This window comes from Corvus moneduloides, chromosome 5, assembly GCF_009650955.1.
Source record: "Corvus moneduloides isolate bCorMon1 chromosome 5, bCorMon1.pri, whole genome shotgun sequence".
In the NCBI taxonomy this organism is placed as follows: Eukaryota; Metazoa; Chordata; class Aves; order Passeriformes; family Corvidae; genus Corvus; species Corvus moneduloides.
The window spans coordinates 70,445,135-70,470,064 of NC_045480.1; the positions used below are offsets into that span (position 1 = coordinate 70,445,135).

The 24,930-nt window shown below is 40.3% G+C and overlaps 1 protein-coding gene across 4 annotated transcripts in view; it reads left to right on the forward strand.

Annotated features, from left to right (window-relative positions):
* Positions 1–1,346: 1,346 nt before the first annotated feature.
* Positions 1,347–24,930, forward strand: part of SEC24D (SEC24 homolog D, COPII coat complex component) — a 44,935-nt gene continuing 21,351 nt past the window's right edge. The window contains exons 1-8 of one of the 4 annotated variants that reach the window (XM_032110372.1): positions 1,347–1,450; positions 6,509–6,691; positions 7,584–7,710; positions 9,105–9,253; positions 10,597–10,881; positions 11,642–11,763; positions 14,459–14,570; positions 15,872–15,999. In XM_032110372.1, coding sequence (XP_031966263.1) covers positions 6,553–6,691; positions 7,584–7,710; positions 9,105–9,253; positions 10,597–10,881; positions 11,642–11,763; positions 14,459–14,570; positions 15,872–15,999 — 1,062 coding nt within the window. In that variant the 5' untranslated portion in view covers positions 1,347–1,450; positions 6,509–6,552. Of the gene's footprint in view, positions 1,451–3,209; positions 3,296–3,435; positions 3,460–6,508; positions 6,692–7,583; positions 7,711–9,104; positions 9,254–10,596; positions 10,882–11,641; positions 11,764–14,458; positions 14,571–15,871; positions 16,000–24,930 lie in introns of those variants that run through there. The other 3 variants (XM_032110371.1, XM_032110373.1, XM_032110370.1) reach the window with 3 other exon arrangements.

The following is a 24,930-nucleotide window of genomic DNA, read 5'->3' on the forward strand; positions in this document are numbered from 1 at the left end:
AGTATTTTGAAATATAATTTCCATTTTTCTTGTAAAGCGCTTTACACTGAGCTGTATGCTGTTTTTCATAGACGTCAAATATACAGTAGGCAAAATATTAAAGAAGATTGTAGGGATTATATGTAAGCAAGACAAGAAAAGAAAGTAATCTTTTTTTCTGTAAATAGTTCTTAGGAGCCTTCTGATGTGCAAAAGCAAACCTGTAGCTTTGTCTGAAGGACATACAAATGAAATTAAAAGAAGAAAAACAGTTTCAACAAAAAGAAGTGCCTTTTAAAATGCATAATCCTTGGAGTTTTAGGAACTATTCCTTGTGATGAAATAGTCTTTTCTTTGAAAAACATACCCAATATTGACCATATCTTCCCCTAGAGAAAGGTTATTCTGATTCTTCCTGGCAGCTTGTAGCAAGGCCATATTTTAAGGACATCCTGTAACTGGAAAGGTTAGGATAGGATTTAGGTTTCCTGGAATCACACGTTGTCTTAATGTGATGTGCTATGAGATAGAGACAGGAGATCTGCACAGTTTGTTCAGCAGGGGCTTTTATAGATGTGCAGTAGTAATTTCTGGGAACAGTCAAATCTCAAATTATTTGAAAAATAGCAATAATTAAAAAATAAATTTAATAATGGTCTCTGAAATATTTGACCTAGCCTTCTACAGAGCCTGTGTTGGTTCTGTAACCAATAATCTCCCAAGCTGATGGCTATGTGTTTTCTTAGTTTCAGAACTAACAGAAAAAATTGTAGTGAGAACTTTAAAAGTGAGATTTTAGAGACAGGGAATTAGTTGGGTTTTTTAACATAGAAGAAAAAAACATATAGATTTAGACAAATTCGATTTACTTCACCAAATTAGGTCTGAAATATATGAAATCACATTGGTTTTCAGCAGCATTGCATAGGTACCACTAGAGGACAAATTTTCCAACCAAATTGATTCTGTTAAGAAAGGTAATTTAACCTAAAAGGTCACCATTACTGACAACGACAGAGAACAAACCCAGTCTGATTCTCAGATTTCATAGTACAGTTTAATTAAAACGATTTAATAAAATTACTTACAATAGTTTAGCAATCCTGCGTTCTCATTTTTGTGAAATTACTTTCTACATCAATAACACATTTAAACCTTTAATGATGTTTCCATGTTTCTGAAACTGAAAACCTTAAATTACTTTTAATTTTATGGGTGTGAAAACTGTAAATAAATCCTACTTGTAGCTTCCAAACATCCAGACTGTGACATGCTGCATGCCTTTTGTCTCAGTGTGCCAAGCTAAAGGACAACAGGGGCATCCTTGAAAAAAAGAGGCATCTTGATCCATTTCCAGAGTGGGCCTGAATTAAGGGAAGAACTGCCAATGCCATGGCTTCTTCTTGCTATCTTTTGCTGATCTCATGTTTCGGTTTCACTGGAGCTGATTTCGGGGAGGAGAAATCTGATAGTAAGTATTCAGTGGCCAAGCAAGTGCACGGTTCCTCAGTGCTGAGTTATCCACAGCGGCTTACTGTTAATAGCTCGGAGCGAGACACAGCAGGACTGGTGGGACAGTGGCTGCCTGTCTCCCTGGCGAAATAGGGAATGTCCAAACTTAAACCCATTCTTTTCCTCAGCGGCGTGGTATTTCAGAAGAGTTTTGCATAACTTCCATGTGTCTGTATAACCAGGAAAAGAGATAGGGGCGAGGGCTGAAACTACAGCACAGCAATGATGAAAGGCATTGGTTTGCATCCTGCTTATGAAAGAGTCACTGATACCCTGCAGCCAAAACCACATCCAGTTTAACTGACGCTTTGCACCTCGGGGATGAAATTTTCCATTCTGATTAGACAGTTGGGGGAGATTTGAAAGGTTTTAGACTTTTCCTGACATATCCAACAGTATTGGCTCTGATAACACGCGGAAAAACAGCTTATATTATTTAATGGTGAATCCATTAAACATCCATCAATTATTTAATGGATAGCAAGAATAAGATAGGTCAAGCCTTTTTTTTGCCTACTTTGTGTTGTTTGTTGAGGTTTCTAGTGAGTCTTTCATGTAAAGGATGCCACTGTGTATCTTCATTTTGACATCTGTTTCAAAGGCACGGTTTTGGTTTTTTTTTTTTTTTTCCAAATTATTTTGTACAGTAATGAATGCTTTGGACAGTTTGTTTTGAGGTCACAGCCATTACTGAAGTACTTTGAAAGTACTGTTTAGTACTTTCAAAAGCTTTATTGAGGTTGTAGAACAAGGATAAGAAAGCCTCTGGAGCCTGAATTCCAGATGCATGTAGGTTATGCAGCTGTTGTAGCGTGATTCTTGGGGTTGTCCTGTGCAGAGCCAGGAGATGGATTTTGATGATCCTTGTGGGTCCCTTCCAATTCAGGATATTCTATGATTCTGTGCTTCTTTGAGTGATTGCTTTTTTTCATCTGCCACTTTCCTTTCTTTTTACTTTAACACAATTAATGTTTATTTGTGATTGGGAGGAAAAGTAACTTTACAAATACATCTTCCTCATGTTACTTCCAATCTCTCTCATGTTACTCCCATGTTTCTACTTTGTTAATTAGAAAAACATTGCCTATCCTGTAACCACGGCAGCATTTTTAAATGCATTTGAACAGTAACTAAAACCGGAGTATGCAAATGGACAAAGTACCTGCATCATATTTCACTGTAGATATTCAGGTAGCATAATTTTACATACATATATGCAAGATAAATATGTGTAAAATGTAGTTGTAAATATACACGTACGTCTTCGACCAGGCAGCTGACGACAGGATGAGAGGACACTGTCTTAAGCTTCTCCAGGGGAGGTTTAGGTCGGACATTAGGAAGAATTTCTCACAGAATGGATGATTAGGCACTGGAATGGGCTGCCCAGGGAGGTGGCGGAGTCACCATCCCTGGAGCTGGAGGCGTTTAGGGAAAGCCTGGACGTGGCACTGACGGACATGGTTTAGTTGACGTGGTAGTGTTCGGTCACAGGTTGGACTTAATGATCTCAGAGGTCTTTTCCAACCTATTTGACGTGATTCTGTTTTTCAAGCACATACGAGGGGGAAAAAAAAGCATCCCGCTTGTAGCACTGCTCCGTGTTTGGAGAGGGATGCGGCCCCTGGCGCAGAAAGCAATACGGTCCTTGACTGACCGCCCCGGGCTGCCCTTCGCCCCCGCCCGTGAGGGCACGGCCCGGCCACGGGCGCGGCCTCGCCGCCCGCACTGCGCAGGCGCCGCCTGCTCGGGCCGCCTCAGACGTGGCACTCGGGCGCGCGAGGGAGCGGGCGCGCGGCCGCAGGTAACGGTCCCAGCGGGCGCCCCCGGCTGAGGCGGCACCGCGGGGACAGCGCGGGCAGCGGCGGGCCGGGCACGGGCCGGGCACGGGGCTCCGGCCGCCCTCGGCAGCGGGCAGCGCCCAGCCGCGAGCACCCGGCGGCGGAGCGCGGCCCCGGGCAGGCACAGGTACCGCCGCGGGGCGGGCGGTGGCTCCGAGCGCGGGGCCGGACCTGTTGCGACCTTACCTTACGGCGGCTTAAAACTCGTAGGCGATGGGGATAGAAAAAGTTATATGCGTAAAGAAGTGTAGAAAAGCTTTGCAGGCTTGGCACTGAATGGGGGGAAGTTAAGATTTTGCTTTCATAGCTTAGTTCGCTGTATATTACTGATATGTATGTAGCTATATTGCATTCTCTGTGTGTGTGCAGCGATATTCCATTATGCGTGCGTGAGCCCGTGTAGATAAAGGTGCACACCCCCGAGATTGGGTCCCACATTGAGATTGCAGCGTGCCGTGGGAAGCGACAGCACCTCTGCCTGGATGATGTGTTGGGGAGCACCGCGTCTCCGAAGAAATACAAAGTTAATATTTCTCCTTCAAGGAGCCAAGGACGCGAGCCTGTTCTTGTTTCTGTTGTCTTACTTCAGCTTGCACACTGCTGAATTTTACATCTTCACAGAGGCACCAGAGTGTTGCATAGGTACAGTCCTCTGGAAAAGATGACAACCTATTCTGTAATAGAAATGAATTAAATTCTGCAGCTGTTCCTCACTGCTGGTGTTGTTCCCCAGGTTATGGGGTATAAGGTAAACTACTGTTTGAAACAGGGAGAAAAAAGTTTTCATGACCTTCTGTGTGAACTCTTTTCATGGTGTGGTGGTGCATCCACACCCTCCCCCACAGCATAATTTCTGAAATGCTCATAATTCTTCAGGCGACCTTAAAACGCTCATTTGTGATAGTTGGTACATATACCTATCCTGAGAAGAGATTAAATATCCTTGGTGCTAAATAGAATCTGGAACTGTGTTCGAAAAACTTGTATTATTTTGTCTATGATTAGAGCTCTTGTCTCACTTCAGCACAACCTCTGTGTGTTTATACTGTCTGTGGGAAGTTTGACGTGGCAAGTTTTTTTTTTTTTTTGTGTGTGTGAGTAAGCTGTGGAGGAAGTAATTTCCTCTGAATGCTCTTGCAGCTTAAGGTGCTGGTTGTTGCAGCTGCCTCTAAGTGAAAATCTCTTCCTTTATATAGATATAGAACACATGTATGTATATACCGGTGTGTAGGTAATGTAATGCTAATTTAGTGTCTTTTGGAAGAACTAAAGTTCTCACTGCCACGTCTTTTCTGATGGAGGTGGGGGAAGGAAGAAGGTACAGCTGGCAGCACCAAGCCTCTGATTAAACATTTTTTTTTCTTCTCCCTGTGTTTACCTTTTTAACTAATAAATAGGAAAAAACTCCATAGGATTAACTCCCAGAAGCAGTTAAGTACTGCAACTGAGAAATCTTGTGCTGCATTGAAGAGTGTGGTTTAGTGGGTTACGTGGGCGGTGTGTGGGGAGGGCCAGGCCCTGTAGACAGCTCAGAGTGGTTTCATGTTTGACATGGATGATCAGTAAAACTGTTGAGGTTTTTTTCTTCAGAAATATCTGTTTAATATGAGAAGCCTAGGAGTGGGCTTTCTGATAGGGATAACTTTTCTCTACTGACATGTCCCAGTGCAGCATAAATTTATCTGTGTGTTCTTGGAGATATAATTTTGAGGTGCTTTTGTGTGTGCTTCTGGAGCACAATTTGTGATTTATTTTCGTCCAGTTTCCATGTTTAAAGATGACTTCACAGCTTGAGCTTAAGAATGTAAAGTACAGATTGTTGGGAAAGCTGTTTGAAAGGAACACTTAACACCTGAAATGCTAATTTATGCTGTGTGTCTTTAGTTCTTTGGGGATGCCTGGCCTGTATGCTTGGGACTGTACAGGGGTAGCAAATGCTCATTCAGGGTTTGGATCCTCAGCATTTCTCATAACAGTTTACTTTGGGCCTCAAGAAAGTGAAATTCTGTTATTACTAAATTCATTCTGTTACCAAAATAGAAGTTCTAGCGTGCAAAAGAGGAAGCTCATTATCAAGGCTGCAGAGTGTACAACCTTAATGACTTTTCAGATCCCTTCGTGGCAAGGGCACTATATCTGAAAACTAATCTGGTGAAATACAATCATATGGTTTGGTAGTGCAGGATTCTTCAGATTTTCTGCTTCTAGAAATGATGGAAATTATCAGGGCGCTGTTTCCTGAAAGTTTTCTAAAATGTTACTCTGTCCTGTTTAACAAAATCAGACCACAAGAAAGAAATTACGTGTCTTGTGAATGCTCTCATTAGAAAACCCTTTCTGAATTGCTTTTTTCCAAATGCTGCGTTTTGCTTGTTTCATTTTCTTTAACAACCACAGGATCAAGATGTGAAAGCTTAGGGAAAAGATACCTGATAACAGCAAGGGCAACATGCAGTGCTGGGGCCATACTGCCTTAACTCTCCCTTGTGGAATATATTGTGCTCATTTTCATCACACTGTGGAGTTCTGGAGTAAAAAGGCTGCTCAGGCCTGGGCCAGTAATGCAGAAGACAACCAGAAATAGGAGCTCTCTCTATCCTGTACTTTATTCTCTGTTTCACCAGCATCAAAAGCAAGGAATCTTCCATCACTTGCCACATCAGTGGGGCTGATGTTGAAGGTTTGTAAAAGGTTTGATGGAAAACTGGTGGAAAACCAAAAATAAGGTATGCTAGCGCAGGAGAAGGATTTAATAGGGGAGTTTTCTACTCTGGTCATTTTGCCTTTCCTGATTTTTCGGTGTGTTCTGTGTTCTTTGGGATGGCTGGTATTTGGGGAGCAGGATTCAAAGTGTATTTTCCATGTGTAGTTGAAGTCAAGGTTCTCCTGGTAAAAGGAGTAGTTTGGGACTTTCCTTTGAGAGTTTTTTCTATCTGCACATCCATTGCTTACAGTTCTCTCCATGGGCTTAGGAGATATGAATCCCATTTAAATGCAGTACATGGTAATGCTGAGAAAACTAAGCTATCAAGCAAAACTATTTTTTGCCCCTAACTTCAGGTCATTTTTTGCCTTCAAATGTGTCTTTTATCTTTTTGGGAGGGAATACAATTCACAGTCTTTTAAAATGCACAGAGAGTGATGAATAGTAGCAGGTGTCATTTTTCATTTTGCAGATTCCTGAAGAGGACACAATACTTGGAATGAGAAAATTGCCATCATGAGTCAACAAGGTTATGTTGCAGCTCCTCCATATTCCCAATCCCAGCCAGGAATAGGACGTTTTGGACCACCTAATTCTTCAATTCATTATGGACATTATGGGGATCCTAACTCCTCATACTCAACACCTCAACCAGGTATTATTTTGGCTTAAAATTTGTTTTCAGAATCTACTTTTCTATGAAGGTGTTTTGCATTTCTTTCTACCTTGTGTAAGTTTTACACTGATACTGCAACAGGAAATAAAAAAAAAGTTTTACCCAGTTTCTCTGAAACTTCGTATTAAAGACAGCAGGAGTTGTGTTACTCTAATCAAATGCAGAATATAGTCAGAATTCTGATAGAAATGCTTCTGGTAATTGACTTATTAGAACACTTGGGGAAAATACTGGTTTCCATACCAGATAATTTTTTAATGTTAGAATAATTTAAAGGGAAAAAGAGTTCAAGAAATACAGTTTGAAAGGCTGCTCATTCAACCCTGCTGTTTACATAAACTACAGTTTCTTCACAGTCACTATACTAGATCTGAATTAAGAACCATTTTCAGCACAGGAGAGCAGGTTCTACACATGGAAGCTCTTATTGGTTTTTATTTTTAAAAGTTGTTTAAAGTTTTCATTCTTACCTTGGTCTCTGAAATCAAAGGCACCTCTTGTTTCTACCTTGAAATCTAACTGGGTGACAGGGAATTACCACTGTCCCAAACTGGCAGTTGCAGGGTCTGTTTGTTCATTGCTTTTTCTTACTGTCCCTCTTGGGTTCTTTGCTGGAAAGTTATGAACTGCTATTTGTTTCCTTTTTACTCTCTCTTAGTTTTTCGTATCTGCTTTTATAACTGACCAGAAATCTGTGCTTTCTAACAGAATCACTGAGATTGGAAGGGACCTCTGGTCCAACCCCTCTGCTTAAACAGGGTGACCCAAAGCTGTTACTCCAAATGCTAGAGCAGAGCTGCAGACCTGTATTTTCTTGTCTATCTTGTTCTTTCTTACAGGGTTTTACATAAAAGTGCTTAATCTTTTGCAGGTGTGTCAAAATCAGCTGTGCCTTTTGGATCTCCACCTCCTGTTGGGCCTCCACCACCTGGTGCACATCAGTTCAGCCAGACCAGTTTCCAGAATGGGTCTGGTACACCAGGACAGCAGCCACACAGGTGACTGGAAGGGATTAATACCTGGCATCTGAGCTATTTGATCTCTGTTACCTCTTGGTGAAAGAGACAGGAATGGGAAGGGGAGAAAACAGGGATGGGTGAAAGCTGTAAAAAGAAATCTTTGAAAAAGGGTTGTGTGAGGGGATAGCCAAGCTTTATTACACAATACTTGTGTTGCAGGTAAAGTGGGTCAATATGCAGCTTTTTTATTTAGTTCTGTTGAATATTATTATTTTGCACGTCTCCCAGGAGTGGCAAAATCAGTTTGTGTACTCATAGCTCCTTCAGTTTTAGTGAACTTGACACCATGTAATAACATTCTTCATGTAGTTGATTGAAGTCTTAACCTGCTTCTGTGCTCTTTAGTTGTTGTATAGTTATTTCATGTCAAAGTAGGGAAGCCTGTTTGTTACCACTGTGTGAAGGAGGACCCAAAAAGACTCGTGATCAGTTGTTCAGGATGGTGTCCTCATGCATGGGGAGAAGTGGTGTCCTGAAGATGAAAAAGCAAGGTGAACACAGTCAGGTTGACATGACCCAGCAAAATACTGATTCTCTTCCTGAGCTTCCAGTCAACTGCACATCTCCTGTTCTTCACCTGATCTTGTTTTTTTTTTCCAAAATTGCTTAGAGGTCCTGTTCTAGGTCAGGAAATTTCCAGATGAAATTTCAAGTAAAGTGAATTCTACTTCTCTTGAAACATCTGGGCCCATCCTCAGTTTTCCAAGGGGTCACAGGAAAAGCTGTGTTGATTGTCTCTGGAACATAGCCTGAGATCTTATTTTACCACAGTGAAATAGTCTGATAGAAAGTAACTTTGTAGGCCACATGTCTATTACTGCTTTCTTTTCTTCAGCTATTTTCTTGCATTCATGTTTTCCGTATCTGATAATCATGAAGTTTTTCCCTACCCGCATCTTCTTTTTCTTCTACTACAGAGAACTCCTCAACAGTTTCTCAGTTCCTTTTCTTCTCTTCACAGATTTTTCTCCTAATCTTCTTCACCCATCCCTGGTAGGGAATCTTCCTTTATAAGCTTGGAGAGGGGATGGAGTGCTGTGATATGTTCAGAAGCTTGTGTTTCCTAATCTTCGGGCTTACAGTTATTACTGCTCACTTGCCATGGCATACTCACTCTGCTTTGTTTCTAACAAGTGTGCAAACAAACATGGACTGCCTGTTTTTATTAAACAAGTCTGCAGTCTCTCTGTCCTTCGTGTGCCTCATGTATTTTAATACAAGTGTATGTTTTCTGAGCAGAATGTGGGCATACTCTCTTAGGGTTTTGTCCTAATTAATTGTTTCAGCACCACCTTGAGGAGGTGTGAGATCTTCGAGAGTTATGATTGGTTGATGTAATTTTTTTGCATAACTGCACTATTTTTTCCCTTTAGGTTTCAAGGCCCTCCACCTCCAAGCAACACAGGACCTTCCTATCCTCCCTACAGTCAACAGTCACAAACAGCCTTCCCGAATACTGCATCTGCTTCATCTACAGCACAACTCGCTGACCAGTTCAGCAGCATGCAGATAAATAGCTATGGTAATCGGGTTTATCTGATTGACTTTTTCTCGTTGAAAGCATTAGGACTATGATAATTAGAAACTTACTGAACTTCTGTATAAAGAGAAAATGAGACCTTTGACCACCATCATTGGCTTAAGTTCTTTGAATTTTTTTATCTCATCCAGTTCCTTAAATCAGTATTATGGGCTTAATTCTGAATTGATGCTTGACAAACCTTCCATAAAATTCGGGTATCCCATCAGTCATTTCTCACATTACTTAGTGAACCTGTCAGTAACAGCCAAGGCATGAGCAATAATATGCAGACAGGGTTTAATTTTTCTCAGCTTTTTACAGTTTCTCAAGTTATGAAACTATTTTCTTTTTTTGTCTAAACATTTTTGGGTTTTAATCTAAACTTATCTGCATTTATTTTGATGTTATACCATCTCAAACCTAGGCCATGAAGATGTGATCATGTAATGCTTCCACGTAAATTAATTCCAACCACAGGTTTTGATATGTACGTAAATTATGCAAAATACATGATATAAACAATTTAAAAAACAATTATGTAAAATATAGTGTTCTCATATATGCTGGGAAGCTTGTGGTTTGCATGTAAAGTCTTTTTTTCAGTTAACATATGTGACAAAAGATGTATTTCAGTGTTTGTATGTGAACACATTGGTCCTTTTGCTTCAAACCTAATTTTGGTTATTTTTTTAGCTCTCCTTAAAATTATCTTGCCATAGGTCTTTGGGGAAAAATTTGACTAAAAAATGTAGGTTTTGTAAAGTAATAAGTATTTACAGATTGTATGTCTCAAAACCCCGTTTCCAGGGTTTTCTTAATTCTGATTGGACTCTGGATCTTATACAACAAACAATTCATTGCCAGTGTGTACAAAATAATTCCCACGTTTCATCTTTTAGTATCAAGTGGATTTATTTTCCATCAAACCTGTAATGGTGAAATACAAATAGCAGACTAGCAAAAACATGCCACATAAAAGAATTGCATTATTGAGCAAAAAGAATGTTGTTTCACATTCTGAAATGAAGTATTATTTTGAAAGCGGAGTGATGTATGTGTGTTCTAGTGAAGAACTGTCTGACTCTGGCTTCCCTCTCTCTCTTTCCCCATCTACCCCAGCTGCAGGGTTTTATTGCAAATAGCACCAAAAGAAATAAAATGAATGAATCAGCTGAGACTTAAACCATGATTTGTCATGTGGACAGTCACACAGAGTCCCCATAAGGCAGCGCTGTCAGTAGGGGAGACTGTATTGTCTATGTGTTACAGAAAGGTGTTGAGCAAAACTAGAGCACCTTTGACACAGATTTGGTAGGCTATCACTTTTGACTCATCTGACACAGTTTCTTGCTCAGGTCCTGCTACTGCTCCGAGCTCTTGCGTGTCTCCTGGGAATCCAGCAGCTTTCCAGGGCCCACGACTGCCGTCACCAACCCAGCAGCAAATGGGTTTGCCACCTGGAGCACAGCTTCCTCCTCCACCAGCAAATAGTGTTAATGGCCTTTGTGCTCAGCCAGCATTGCCTCCTGTGGCCAGGCAGGGTGGAATCCCTGGACCTGTCCCTCCAAATCCTAGCTTGCAGCAGCTTCCAGGACAGCCTCCAGGGCCTGGATATCATCCTCAGCAAGGTAGGGAAGGATGTTTGTTTTGTAATTGAAAACAAAGCATGGAGGGACACTCGCTGGTGGAACTGTGTCCATTCATGGCTGAATGTTCAGCTGACTGGGAAAAATGAAATTTGAATTCCCCTTCTGTAGAAGGGAAAGATGTGCATTGTCAGTCAGTACACTTGAGACAGGCTCTGCTTTTTGCTCACAAGTTTAGCCCTCTATTGAGACTGTAACAAGAAAAAGGAGATTAATTTGGATCAGAAACAGAATTATGTGATTAGTAACTGGTGAAGGCACAGCATACTGTGGGAAGGAGTTTTTCTTACACTCTATAAAGGTATAGTCTGCTTTCTGTCTTGTAGTACTGTCATGAGCAGCTTTCAAAAATGCTTTTCTATAGCAATAATGGATTGTAACTGAATACAAAAAGCCAGTTAATGACATCAGCTTGCATTGACTGAGGTTGGTGGAGAGATTCTCACTGAGATAATGACCTGGCATGAAGTAGCTGTGGTAATCTCTACCGACTGTCCTACTTGACATAAACCTGAAAACTTTGGAGCCAAAGTTGTCACATCCAGTGTTGTTCTTAGTTTTTAAAAACACAAACTAAAGCCAAACTGAGCCAAAGAAATCCATTTCTTTTAGTTGCTGAAAACAGAGGGGAAGGAGGAGTTGTGTTTAGCTGAGTAAGAATAATTGCATGGCAGAAGTTGATGCTAAACATTGATAATAGAACTTAAATACTTTAAATGAATTGTCATTTGTGACTCTGCAGCAAACTATGGTCCTCAGATGGCAGCATCTCAGCTGTCATATCCTGGTGCTTTTCCTGGTGGTCCAGCACAGCTCTCAGGCCCACAGCAGAAGAAGCTTGATCCTGACTCTATTCCAAGCCCAGTAAGTAATGTGGCACTAATTTTTTATAAAAGTAACTTTCTGCTGCATTTAAGATAAAGGAATGACATTGCGTTTGCTTTCGCTGGTGAGGGTTTTCATAACATACATGGGTTGGTGCTCAACATACGTTCTAGTTTTTGCAGTTTCCTAATTTGTGCAGTTTTGTACTCTGTGCTGTCAGTTTTGGATCAATTAGTGCATGAAATTAGTTTGAGTACCGAAGACGTTTTGTAACTTTATCTAACATGGGACATACTCATATATATATGAGTATGTCCCAAACACTTTATAGGAAATACTTTACTAGGAATTCTCAACAGGATTCTTAATGTGACAGTGAGCAGTACTGAAGAACTACTTGTGTTCACTGGAGCTTATCACATTTCCTTTTCACTCTGAAAAGTTTGAAGGCTTAAACTTGGTAACAGATACCGGAAGTAGGATGTGTGCAGAATACAGGTACGTGAACTCTAGAACTGCAGTCCTGGCAACGCTGAGAAGTCACATGCTCAGAAACCACTTTGCCTTTTGATTTCAAGAGTTTCCCAGGCAACTAGAATTATTTGCCCCAGCCATCCTTCCAGTTGCTGCAGCCTTGTAAAGATTTCAGTAGCCTGGGATATACCTGATGCTTAAGCTTCATGCAAGCTGAAGAGGCTCAGCTGTTGAACATGCACTGGTGGGGCAGTGTCTCTTAGGATGGTGCTAGAGAAAACAAGGTCATGGTTGCATCCATCTTTCTGAAATAAAGTAGTCTAATTGGTATGCAAAGAAAGGGCTGATCAGGCTCAAGCAGCATTTAACTTCTTTGCTGGAAACAGCTAATGGAAATAAAAACCAACAGTGTGCTAAACTCATGGAGAAAGTGTTCTGGTGCCCAGAGTGGTTCTGGCAATCATCTGGCAGGTCAAAAGGTCCTCAGAGAGTCAGAATTCTTGAAGCAGGCTGTGCCCTGCAGCTTCAACCTAGAACTTTTTGCTTTAAAAAATGTTTTCACCACCACACAGCAAGCTAGTCTGGGTGAAACAATCTTCCACTTCTTGGTGAGGCAGGTTTGCTGTACAGGAAAAACATTTTTGCAAAAGCCTCACACTGTGTAGGATGAAACTGTCTTGCTTCTTTAAATTGGAGTATTCTTCTGTCCTTCCAAAAAAGATTTTTTTTTTACCCAGTGATGGATTTGATGTAAACACACCCCCCCCCCATAACTTTGGAAAAACTCTTGTTGATAATCCCCAAGGATTAATGTAACAATTGCAATTACCTTGTTAAAGGCAATTTTTAACTGAAAAGCATTGTGTAAAAAAACCCCTGAATCAAGTGTCTGTATAAATAATAAATGCCCTTAGGTCAATCATTCCTAGTGTTTCAGTGCAATGCTTTTTACGTTAGAGGGATAAAATGATCTTGTCTAATTTAAAAAGAAAAGGGCAGGGGGAGAAGGAGGTCTGGCATGAAAACATGGGCTGATGTCTTGTTTCAATTATGCACATAGCATAAACAGCCTTGACTACAACAGCCATGTTAAAATAGGTTAAAAGGTTTGTTTAAGCAGCACAGAGAGGATCAGAATGAGTGTTTAAAAGAAACATGATCTGGGTCAATGTCTGTAAAGGACAAAAGGCTAATTCGGAATGAGGAATAAGTATGACCATGTGTATTTCTGTTGTTATATTTAGATTATATAATTATAGTAGTGTTGCCAGATAAATTTACTTATTATCTGTAGCCATTGTTGATTTGTATTTCTCTTACATATGTTAGAGGTTGATATGTACCCTGACAACATCTATGAAAACTAGCATCTGGACTTTGTCAACAATTATTTCCAAGAACAATGATATATTTAGGTCAGTTAGCTGCAGAATACCGTGGCACATTGATCCTTTGCAGAGCTACGTCTCAGAGTGGTTTGCTTTCTTCAGCTAGTGGACCTTTTTAGAGCAAAACCTTTTTCCTTCTAATGCAAGAGTTTGCTATAAGTATACAAGCCAAGGGGGCAGGGAAAAGTAATCAAGCAGAAGATCTAACAAGCTCTCTGAGGAATGTCTTGTATATTTAAATTGCAGTACAAAAAACTTCATTGATGAAAAAAAAGTTACAGGCCCCAGACTATTTTCAGTGTGTTAGGAAATACCTCTTGGACATTGATCAGTAGACTCTATGCAACTAATTTAGTTTTTCTTCTCTGTTTGCTTTCCAACTGAGGCTTCTGAAGTTCCCTAGTTATTATTAGAAGTTCATGTGCAGTGTAAAAACACAATTCCATGAGGTGCCAGCAGCAGTGGCAAAGCCAGTTTCAGAAATTCCCTGTCTCATTCTTCTTGCCTCCCACAGCTGTTTGGCTGCACTCTAAACCAGGTTGCTGAGGGAAGAAGGGGAATGATGGTATTCTCTCAGTGATTCGATTTCTGGTGTGGAACAAAATACAGCTTTATATAACTTTGGGTAGATCCTAAAAAGTGTCAGACTTAAACCTGAGTGAGGGACCATGTAGAAGTAACAAGAAGCAGTGTATGGGAAAGGAATTTGGGCAGTAAAGTCAGCTGCATGAACTTTCATGACATTATGTTGTAAATTGTTATAAACTAGGCTTCAACTGGAGTCGTACTTATTGTAGATCTTAGCCTGTTCATGAATGTAGCTGAATGCATGACTTAGCTTCCTCATACTGTTCTTGCTTCTAATTCGTCAGATTCAAGTAATTGAAAATGATAAGGCTGCCAGGGGAGGGCAGGTCTATGCCACAAACACAAGAGGACAGGTTCCTCCCCTTGTCACCACCAACTGCGTGATCCAGGACCAAGGTAACTGTCCTTGTTACTGCTCTGGGAGTCTTACTAGGGGAAATAAAATATAATTTAAAAAAAAACCCCTAAATTCTCAAATTTCTCATCTGAAAACGATGGTATTCGCTCTAAATTGGATGTGAAACTGCAAGCTTCCTTTGAACAGAAAAAAAAGGGGGGAGGAGGAAAGTGGGAGTTGAATTCTTACACCTTGGGTTAACATCTCCTCTACCCTTCCTGGCCTTTAAAAGAATATGAATAGTTGAGACAACTTTCCTTTTTAACTTAAAATTTTTGAAGGTGTTACATTTCAAGTTGAAAATCCTTTTTGAATTATTCTGAAAATTTAAAAGATGGACACTAGAAGAAGCAGTAAGACTAGGCTAGCACTGTTACCTTTTAAGATACGAATTTCTATTCAAGTAATAGGGGCAGTGTGCAAGCTGTCTAGTAGATGTATGCCGGCCAAAGGAAAAATTTATCTGCCTTTGCTTCTGCCTGGAGCCTGGAAGTACAGTCTTCCACTTGCTGCTCTTGACAGCAGGCTCAATATTTTAATACAGGTTAAACTGGTGGTGTTATTCAGCCCAGCAGTAACTTATCAGTTTTTAGATAAACTGTGTAAAATGTACAAACACACCAAGATTTTTTGGCATTATCTGAGAATGGGATAATGCTGTTCTGATGATCCAAGAAATTCATTTCAAGAAACTGAGCAGAGCTGGAGCTTGTTGGTTACAAAGGGAGCCTCAGGAAGCTGATTCCTGAACTCCTTTCAGTGCTCTTGTTTGCAGCACACAGCAGTTTCTCATTGAGGGACCTAAGCTAAATGTGCTCCTGGAAGTGGGGTGATGACTTCCGCACCCTGTATTTTGCAATATAGGTGAGCATGGTGATGTTAAGACAGATACAGTGTTTTCTGAATCAGAGCTAGCTCATTAGAGCAGTCTTAACAGTAGGTATTAGTCTGCCTTATTCCTTTATGTACAGTGTTGACATGTCCACTGGGATATCATCCATATTTTCTTTTAAGATCTTAGATATGAGATGTTTCAAAGTCATCTACTGAGGTTCTTGTTGCAAATAATTGTGGGGTTATTCTTGGTGTGTTTAAATCTCTGCTTTATACTCAGACTGCAGGAAGAGATTTAACCAGAGGGAGGGGCAGTGGGCAGAAGCCTGCATGGGAGGAAAAACAAGCATGTATTTAATGTAGCACATGCACTTGTTGCTTTGTGTTGTTTGGGTTTTTCTGCTCCGTGTTGGGTTGGGCAGGTTCCTTCTGCCAGCCTTTCATTGTGTGCTGTTGTGTTTTGCAGGCCACGCCAGCCCCCGGTACATCCGCTGTACCAGCTACTGCTTCCCAGTGACTTCAGACATGGCCAAGCAGGCCCGCATCCCCCTCGCAGCCGTCATCCAGCCCTTTGCTGCCGTTCCACCAAACGAGGTACGGCGTACTGAGTACCAGTCCTCTGTGCCTCTGTCTCCAGCTTATTGCAGGCTTGTTCTGTGCTTGGGTTGGGGGAGAGGGTGTTTTATCTCAGGCTATGAAGTGGTATGACCATAAAGAGGTGGCGGAAGATTGAGATTTACTTGGGTCATGGTGCAACTTCCAAGGATAAAAATTTTTGTTTGGAAAAGGTACAGGAGTGATGATTCTCTAATCTGAACTACTGGATTCCTGGTATTCCCCCAACTGCCTCTAGTTTATGCCAGCATTGTCAGTTGCTTGCTCTGCTGGAACTTCATAGTTTTAGGCAAAGGTATTAAAAGATGATGACCACAAATTGTATCAAGTTAATTTTAAGATGTGGAGAGTTAGATTTGAAGAAAGACATTTTTCCATTGAGGTCTTTACAAAATGATTTAATTTCACCACAGACCAAGAGGACAATTTTCTACTTGGACAGCCTGAGTCATAGAAAGAAGACAAATGTAACCAACCATTTTTAGCACTCATTTGAAGGCACTAACCTTTTCTCACATAACCATCTCTAACGACCCTTCATATTCAAAACATATCCCTAATTCTTCTGCAAATTATGTCTGCAGTATTCTCTGGTCTTAAGACAAATACATAGGTTTCCTGGCACCCCCAAAGGATTTTATCAGTGACAGGGATAAATCCATTATTCAAGTGCAGCGTTTAGCTACATCATCTGTGGGATTACCTTTCTTGGTCTTCATCTGCTGTGTTCTCCATTGCTTCTAAATTCTTTAGCTTCTAAACTCTGCAAGGTCTGCAGATTGCATTTCCTTTTCATGTCCTACGCTGATTTACTCTCAGAGTGCTGCGTCATGGGAAAAAAGCAGGGATTTCATCAAAGTTGTAGTATGTGATTGTGTCTTCAAAAACTCCTCATAAACTGCCTGCACAGGAAAGCCTAATTAAAATTGCTAGGACATTCAGTGCTTGGTTTTGCAGTCTGATTTTTCTTTAACTTTGTTTTATTGCTTGTAAATTCTTAGTAGTCTTTTTTTTTTATATATATGTTGGAAAAAAGCAGATGTTGCTCTTCATCAGGATGGATAACTTCCAATCCAACAGACCTCTGTAGGTCTGTAGAATTGAGAGTATTATTTTAACAGGGTAGAATGTAGTTATCTTCTCTGGTCCACAGGGAAATAGGATGTATTACTGATGGCTCTGCAGATACAAAGTCTCACCATTTGTCTGCTAGACAGCAACTTCAAGTTTCGTTCCAGTTCTTGAGGTAAATGTCCAGGCTTGGCTTGCTGCCCCTCGCCGAATTTTCTCCTAGATGAAACTCCTCCTGTTGCTTCTCCACCCCTTGACTTTATCAGCCAGCCTTTGCTCTTTACCACCCTTGATCATAGTTTCTGTGCCCAGGTAGCACTTAAAAATTCCACTTTCATGTTAGCTCTTCATTTGTGCTTCTTTCACTCAGAGTCTGCCTCTAGTCCTTTATGTTTCCCACACATGGCTTCCTTGTCTCATGCGTTGTGTTTGGACAGGGTGATCAGTGAGTTGCTAAAATCTAAATCTCTTCTGCATACATAAATTTGCAGTATGTCCAAACATTTGTGCTTGGCCAAGTTCAGGGGGGTTTTCCTGGGGTTGGCAAAAAGATATGCTCGGTGACCCACCCATTGTGAAGTGTTAGTGCTCTCAAGCTGTTGGAAAGGTCAGTGGGGCTCATTAATCTGTAAAGAGCAGTGTGTTTTTCCCTAGCCTCTCTTTTGGAGGAGCCTGAAAAATGTCTTTCAAAACTGGCAAAAGCCCAGTGTGGAAAATTTTAGTCAGAACAATTACAGCTTGGTAAAATTGTAAGAACTAAGGAGATAGTGTTAGAGTAGGAAGAGCTGGGCAGTCTTAGCTGAGGCAGTTTTTCCAAGGCTTGCCTGTGCCCTTTGTCTTCACTGCTGCTGCCAAAATAAGATCTTGCTCTTAAGATTTCCAAATAAAAATGGTCTTCCATATGGGATTTATAACTACTTTAATTTTGAAAGGCCACTTAATTTGAAAGAACTGGGCTTTTTATAGAGGTAAAATACATTCAGGGGCTTATTCTTGCTTCTGAACTTCCTAGTATGGTGTGTTCCACCTGAAACTGACTGCACGGCACAGGAAGTTCTTTTTTTCAGAATATCCACCCTATTTTAGAGATAGTGCCTTTTAGCAGTGTCTACAGGTGATGCTTATCACGTGCTGTTGGGTTACAAAGTGAAAATCTGTTTAATTTCTTTACTTCTTGATAAACAGCATGTTATCCATAATAGCTGCAGAAAAAATTTAGTTAAGAAAAAAGAGAAATAGCTTAGTCTTTTGGCACTGGCAGAATTAGGTATATGTATGAAAGGGAGAGCCCAGTTTTGTACAGACCTTACTCTCTTAATTGAGCACAGTCACCCTTTGGGTAGATGACTTGTAAATGTAATGAATTTTTTTAGAAAATAAGCTGTCAGTTGCATTCCCGGAATCAGTAACTCAACTGGAAATTGAGTTCTGGGGATTTGCTTCCTTTGACTAAGAATACAAGAGGAGTTGGAGATACAAGATCCTGTGAGCTTTCAACTAAAAGGTTTAGATCTAGTGATTTGACAGTGTTCACACACTTCCAGTTGGAAAGTTTTCCAAAGGGGAAAAGGTAATTTGGGATTTCAGAAAGTCTGAAACGCAGATTTAAGTTCATTAGTCACTGTGGGTTCTTTTTGGCCAAGTGGAATGTCTACACAGAGGAACTGGTGTCCTGCCTCCAAAAGTGAAGTGGGAGTATTAACATGCAAAGTGAATTCTATTTTATTTTTTTTAGCTAAGATATGAGAAAGCATTGTCAGGAACAAAAAATTGTCGCTTGAACAGGAACATCTTTTGAAGAGGTGTACGCCAGGTATCTCCATTTCCAGTAAATAACAGGATACAAATTATATCTGTAGGAGAAAATAAGAACAGAAAGTGAAATCATAATGGTGGCAGATAAGGATGTTAAATGAAAAGATCTCATGCATGTCTTTGAATAAGTGTAATGTGTTTCAAGTGAACCCCCAAACAAACAGGGTTTGCCACTACAGTGAGAAAGAAATGAAAAATGTAACCTTGTAAAGCTGCGTAATGAAAATGTTGTAGAGAAGCCATAATTAAAATTGAGATAGTAACTGGTCACACTGAGGAAAAGGTCACAAATGAGGCTTTATTTCAGAAATGTTAAATCACACGTGAGAGGGAATTTAAGACATAAGTGGAGACCACTCAGTAGAGATGGTTGGAGGGTTGTGTTCAATATCCCAAGAACAGGTGAGTTAGCGGCCCTTGGCATGCAGGCACTGAACCTCAGAAGAGAGTGAAAGGTATTTGTTCAGAAAAACCCTCAAGCTGAGAGTTAGTGGGGGAAAATTCATGGTGGGCACACAGTCTTTTAGAGGTTGCTGCAAAAAACCTGCAGCCCATCTAGAAAACCACAAACTGGTGAACATTGCATGTGCACTATTTATCACTGGAAACAAAGGCTGTTAAAGCATTCATGCCTTCCCTCCTCTGCCAGTGTCTTAGAAGCACTACAAATTTCAGAATCTTATCTTCACCAAGTTCTTATTTATTATTTCTCAAAAATAACAGTTCATTTTCACTGTCCTGATTTGGATGATCTATGGAAAGTATTTGTTTGTTACAGATTGAGAGTACAGTATCATTGTTTGACAGAACTTATTTTTAGTCCACCAGTGCTTTAGCAACAGTCTATAAAAATAAACTAGCTCTCACAGTTATCATCCTAAACCAAGCCCTACATGAATTTATTTTGGAGATGGATGAATGTTTCCAGAGCCTAAATAAACCATGTGATCTTGATTTAGCATTAATACTACTTTCCATCAAAAGTTAGTTAAAAGAGTATTTCATGTTGTAAAATCCAGTATAAACAATTCAAAATAATTGTTTTTAGCTTTAAATATTTAAATATCTAAATTGCTGCCTTCTTTGCTCCTTCATAATTTTGTGTCATTTTTCTCTGCCATGCTCTTTCCTATTTATTTGAATTTATTGGTTTTTTAGAAATATTTATTGGTGGGAATCTAATATTTCACTTCCATTTTCTCCTCAGTTAATTAGCTAGTTAAGAGAATGGAATTGCTTCTCAGAAATGCTGGTGTTCATGAGCTAAAAGCCATTTTACCTTTTTAGAATAGTGAACTTTGATGAGGCCCGGTGCAGCTGAGATGTTTGGAAAGCCATGATTTTTACAGGGATGATAGTACGGGTGCCTAGATGGAGTTGTAAGGTTGGCAGCAGCTAAAAATCAAGTGAGGTGGATAACTAATGATGTGATCCAATGCTATCAATGTCTTTTTTGTTTTAGGGATGTCCTCATGCTCTTCCAATCTACTTTGGACTCTGTGGTACCCAGGTGCTGTTGTCCCTAATTTATAGCTAGTGAGAAGGGCAAGCAGGCTGTGGCTTTAGTTTGAAGCACATGTTTGGACAGACACACACATTCATTAGCAGTTATGTGCTTGTGCAGAACTTGGGTTTGAGGAGAGCGAGGAATGCTTAGTCTGCAAGATGAAATAATTCCTATTGAATGTCTTGCTGAGGGCTCCTTTGTATTAAGAATGTATTAATAAGCTGGCTCTGAAGAACAGATCCTTGAGGTGCTTGCTGATAACATCTACCCACCATCGTTTGAGTTTTATGCTTTGATTTCTGTCTTTTATTTGGTTACTTATTCACAGGAGGCTGTTACCCCATTAGAGCATGAGAGCTTGGCTAATTTAAGAGTTCTTAACAGGGGATTCTACTGAAAGGTTCTTCCTTCAAAAGGATTACATTATATCAACTAGGTCGTGCTTATCTGTGTGGTGGCTGACTCCTGACAGAACTGAGTAATCTCTGTCGTGACACCCCTCCATGTGAGCAGGGTTAGACACTAAAATTGTCCATACAACTTGTAAGATAGTAGTTTTAAGGAAATTGTTTGAAGAAAAGGTTCTCCAAGAGATACTGTTGACACTTCTGTTGTGCTGTCTGTATTGGTTACTTTGTGTGTTCTGGTGTCTAGATTGTCCAAGATCCAGCAGAGAATGATTTTGTCAATGTCTTTGGGTTGTTGTGTTTGTTCTAAAACATGGTGGGAGTAGAAGCCCTGCATATGCGATGTACCTTAATACATGTTTCTGTATATCATGCTTGTGTGAGCCTAAACACAGATTTCCCAGGTATTAAAATCCTTGTTGGTGCTCTCATTTGGGAGAGAACTGAGACTTTGGGCTCATAGTTCTGAGTCTGCTTGGAGCAGGACATCTTTGTTGCTCTGTCAGAGCTATTTTATTTTCATTTTTTTGACTAACTAGTGGCAGGTTAATGTCTGGGGGTTTTGCTAAGCTCCTGTGAGGTGCTAGACTCTGCCATGCATGGTGTGGAGAGCCCAGAACTCTCAAGCATCTCCAGGTGCTTCACCCAGAAAGTGTTATACCACTCTGGAGGTCAGTGCCTGTAAGCTTGGTTTCACAATGCCTAATTTAGAGGTGCATAAATCCTGTATTAGATGAGGCTTCCTTTATGGAGTGTGCCCTGTGCTAGCCTGCATTTGGTAGTAAATCATTTGGAATTGGATTGCTTCCCAAGACTGCATCATCATTTTTTGTTAGCCTGTAACTACACTCTGTAACTAGAATGAGCATTCAGAGACCGGTTTAGCAATGGCTTTTGCAGCAGAGCTTCTTGTAATTGAAGCAAGTTTTCCGATTTACTTTCTTCTTTTTGTTTTTAATATACATTGAAAAACAGTCCTAAAATGTACCCTTTAAAATACTTCTGTGGTATGTTGGTCCCTGCACCGCTGTTGTTATGGTAAGGATGTAATTCTGACAGAGATGAGGACAGTGACTTGAAAATGTGACATTTATATAAATCTTACTCATATTGTAATTGGAGTTCCTGACTAGTTTTATACAAATTTGAAATTTAGACTGAGAAGAAGCCTTTATAAGGATGTTGCAATTAGCTTCTGGTAAGTTGGAGACTCTTGACTGTCTTTCAGATTTGTAATGGCAGAAGAAAAATCTAACTAAGCAGCAGTACATAGAAAAGGGAAATAAAAAGTAATAGTTAAATCCATTTAATTAACTGGCCAATAACACTGATAATTTGTTTTGCCAACAAAAATGGCACTCAAGTTAAAAATCACTTGGGCTATTGATCTATTCCTTGGAAATTTCAGAGAGTCAGAACACACTGGTATTGACTAAGTTCCAGAGAAAAGGTTTGTATTTCGCTTTTTAAATTGGAGTTTTTCTTGCATTTCCAGCTTACACATATTTTACTTATCTATGCATATTATGCAATGTTGTATTTTGGATGCCACCGTGTAAAGTGTCATTACAATGGAAGTTGTGTGCTTGCTAAGGTAGAGGCACAGATCATCTCCTCAGCCCCAGAGTGCGGATCAATAGAGCAGGTCTGTCCTTCACAGGATTGCTTTCCTCATGTCATGGTTTAACCCTAGGCAGTTCACTCCCCCACCAGTGGGATCAAGGACAGAACGGCAAGGGTAAAAGCTGGGAATCTCATACCTTGAGACAAAGATTAATAGGGAAAGGAAAAGCCACGCACGCCAGCAAAGCAAAACTACTAATTAGTTCCCACTTCCCATGGGCAGCCAGGTGTTCAGCCATCCCCAGCAGAGCAGGGCCGCATCACAGTAATGGTGACTTGGGAAGACAAACACCATCACTCCAAGTGTCCCCATTCCTCTTTGTTCCCCCCATTTTATATAGTGACCATGAGGCCATAGGTCTGGAATATCCCTTTGGTCAGTTGGGGTCAGCTTTCCTGGCTGTGTCTCCTCCCAGCCTCTTGTGCACCCTCAGTCTCCTCACAGCATGGCTGTACAGAAAGCAGGAAAGGCCTTGGCCCTGGGTGAACCCTGCTCAGCAAGAACAGAAACATCTCTGTGTTATCGTCCCTGTGTTCGGCACATGTCCAAAACACAGCCCCATTCCAGCCACTATGAGGAAAACTAACTGTACCCCAGCTCAAAGCAGCACACGCCACAACTCAGTTCCACACAGTTGTGACACTCAGCTGTGCTACTAAAAGAGAGGAGGGTAGTTACAAGTCCCATACAAATATTATTTATGTTTGAAAGTTCTGGAGTCTGCTTGAAGCATCCCAGCTATCATAGTAACAGAAGTATTCATGGAAGAGAGACTCGGAGTGGGAACATTTTGACCTGATGTGGTATTTGTGAAGTAACAGTTAGTTTTACTATTGACCTTCAAAACTGCCATCCTAGAAAGTATTTGACTTTTATAAAGGGCATTAAACTCATCTCAAATGTCCTTGCTACAGAGGTGAAGTTGTTCAGTGCTGCTTTTTGTTCACATAGCAAAAATTCTCCTTGTACTTTCTAAGTTCTCCTGTGGCAATTGGCTAGCTCTAGTTGGCTTCGGAATGCAGAATGACACTTCAGCTATGCCCGGTTCTTTCTGATTTCAGTGGAAATAAATTAATTAGTCTTAGAGGTATGTTTACTAATAAATATTGTCCAGGAAAGGCCGTACATAAGCAGAACTATTATTTCCATCTCCAATTAAAATACTCCTAAACATTTCTATGCTTTTTTTCTAATTAAAATTTCTTTCTCTAATATATTCAGCTGTGCAAAAGTAGGAACCAGACAGTTCCTGTTGTGAAAGTTCTCAGGAATGCAAACATGAGTAGTCAGTTCAAAAAGTCACAGTAATGCCTTTTAACAAAAGAGAAACAGCCCTGGTTTTGAGAAGGAAGGAAGCCTTTCACTCATTAGATTTTCATGCATGATCTTAGGTCAGCAATTGCTTTTCTCTCATATGCTGATAAAATATATTAGTATATGTACACACATCTGTCGAGCCACTTATATATATATATATATGTATGTGTGTGTGTATAAAAAGAAAAAAAAATCCCAACATCTAATTGGCCCCTAAAGTTGCTAATAGCCCAGCAGGCCAAAATGGATCTGAAATCCAAAGTGGGGTTTTGGTTTTGTTATTGCTGTGAAGACGTGAATAACACTGATAATGTTCTAATACAGAATTTCATCTAGGAGAGTGTTGCCTCAGAGGTCACTATACCACACTTAAATTCACATATAAACTGAAATAGTTGTTCTCTAAACCTAGAGCTGCATGTTCCATGAGGACTGTTTGGAGTGTTGCTTTAATGCCTGTCCTAGGGATATAGAAGTGGTCACAGCTTTGTTTGCATTAAATGGTCTTGGACTTTTTAAAACAGAATGGATGTGCCAAGTAACCCATTGTCTTTGTGTTTTACAGGCTGTGCCTGTGTTTTAAATTGTGGTGTTAGGTTTATCATTTATTTAGCCATATTAAAAAAAATCATGAGAGGATAAACTTACCTTGATAAGACTATACAGCACCGTACAGTAAGAGACTGGACCTGTTAGGAAATCAGTATTTAGTGCCCAAATTCAGTCTGACATTTTGAAGATCCTCTAGAACTTTCCTGCAGTGATTTGCAAAAAACCAGAAATCATACCTGAATGAGGTGTCTTTAAGAGTTCTGTTTGGTTTTGTCAAGTAAGCCAGATGGAGATCATATCACTGAAAATCCAACTTCTAATTTTAATGTGAAAATCTTATGACCAGTAAAGCTAATCCCTTGTAATTATTACTTATCATTTCTGCAGAGAAGCTTTCTGAACCTTGCCTGTGTTACTTTTCAGTGGTGTTACAGCCGGTGTAACAATCTTGCCTAGAAGTCTCAGACAAGGACTGCAGTGCTGGACCACCTGTGATGCTGATAAGGTGGGAAGTGGAGCTGTGGATTGGTACAGCCATGGACCTCAGCCCTGGCATGTGATTTAACATGTGCTTATCAGCCTCAGGGGTGCTAACAGCAACAGCAGTGCTGTCCTAG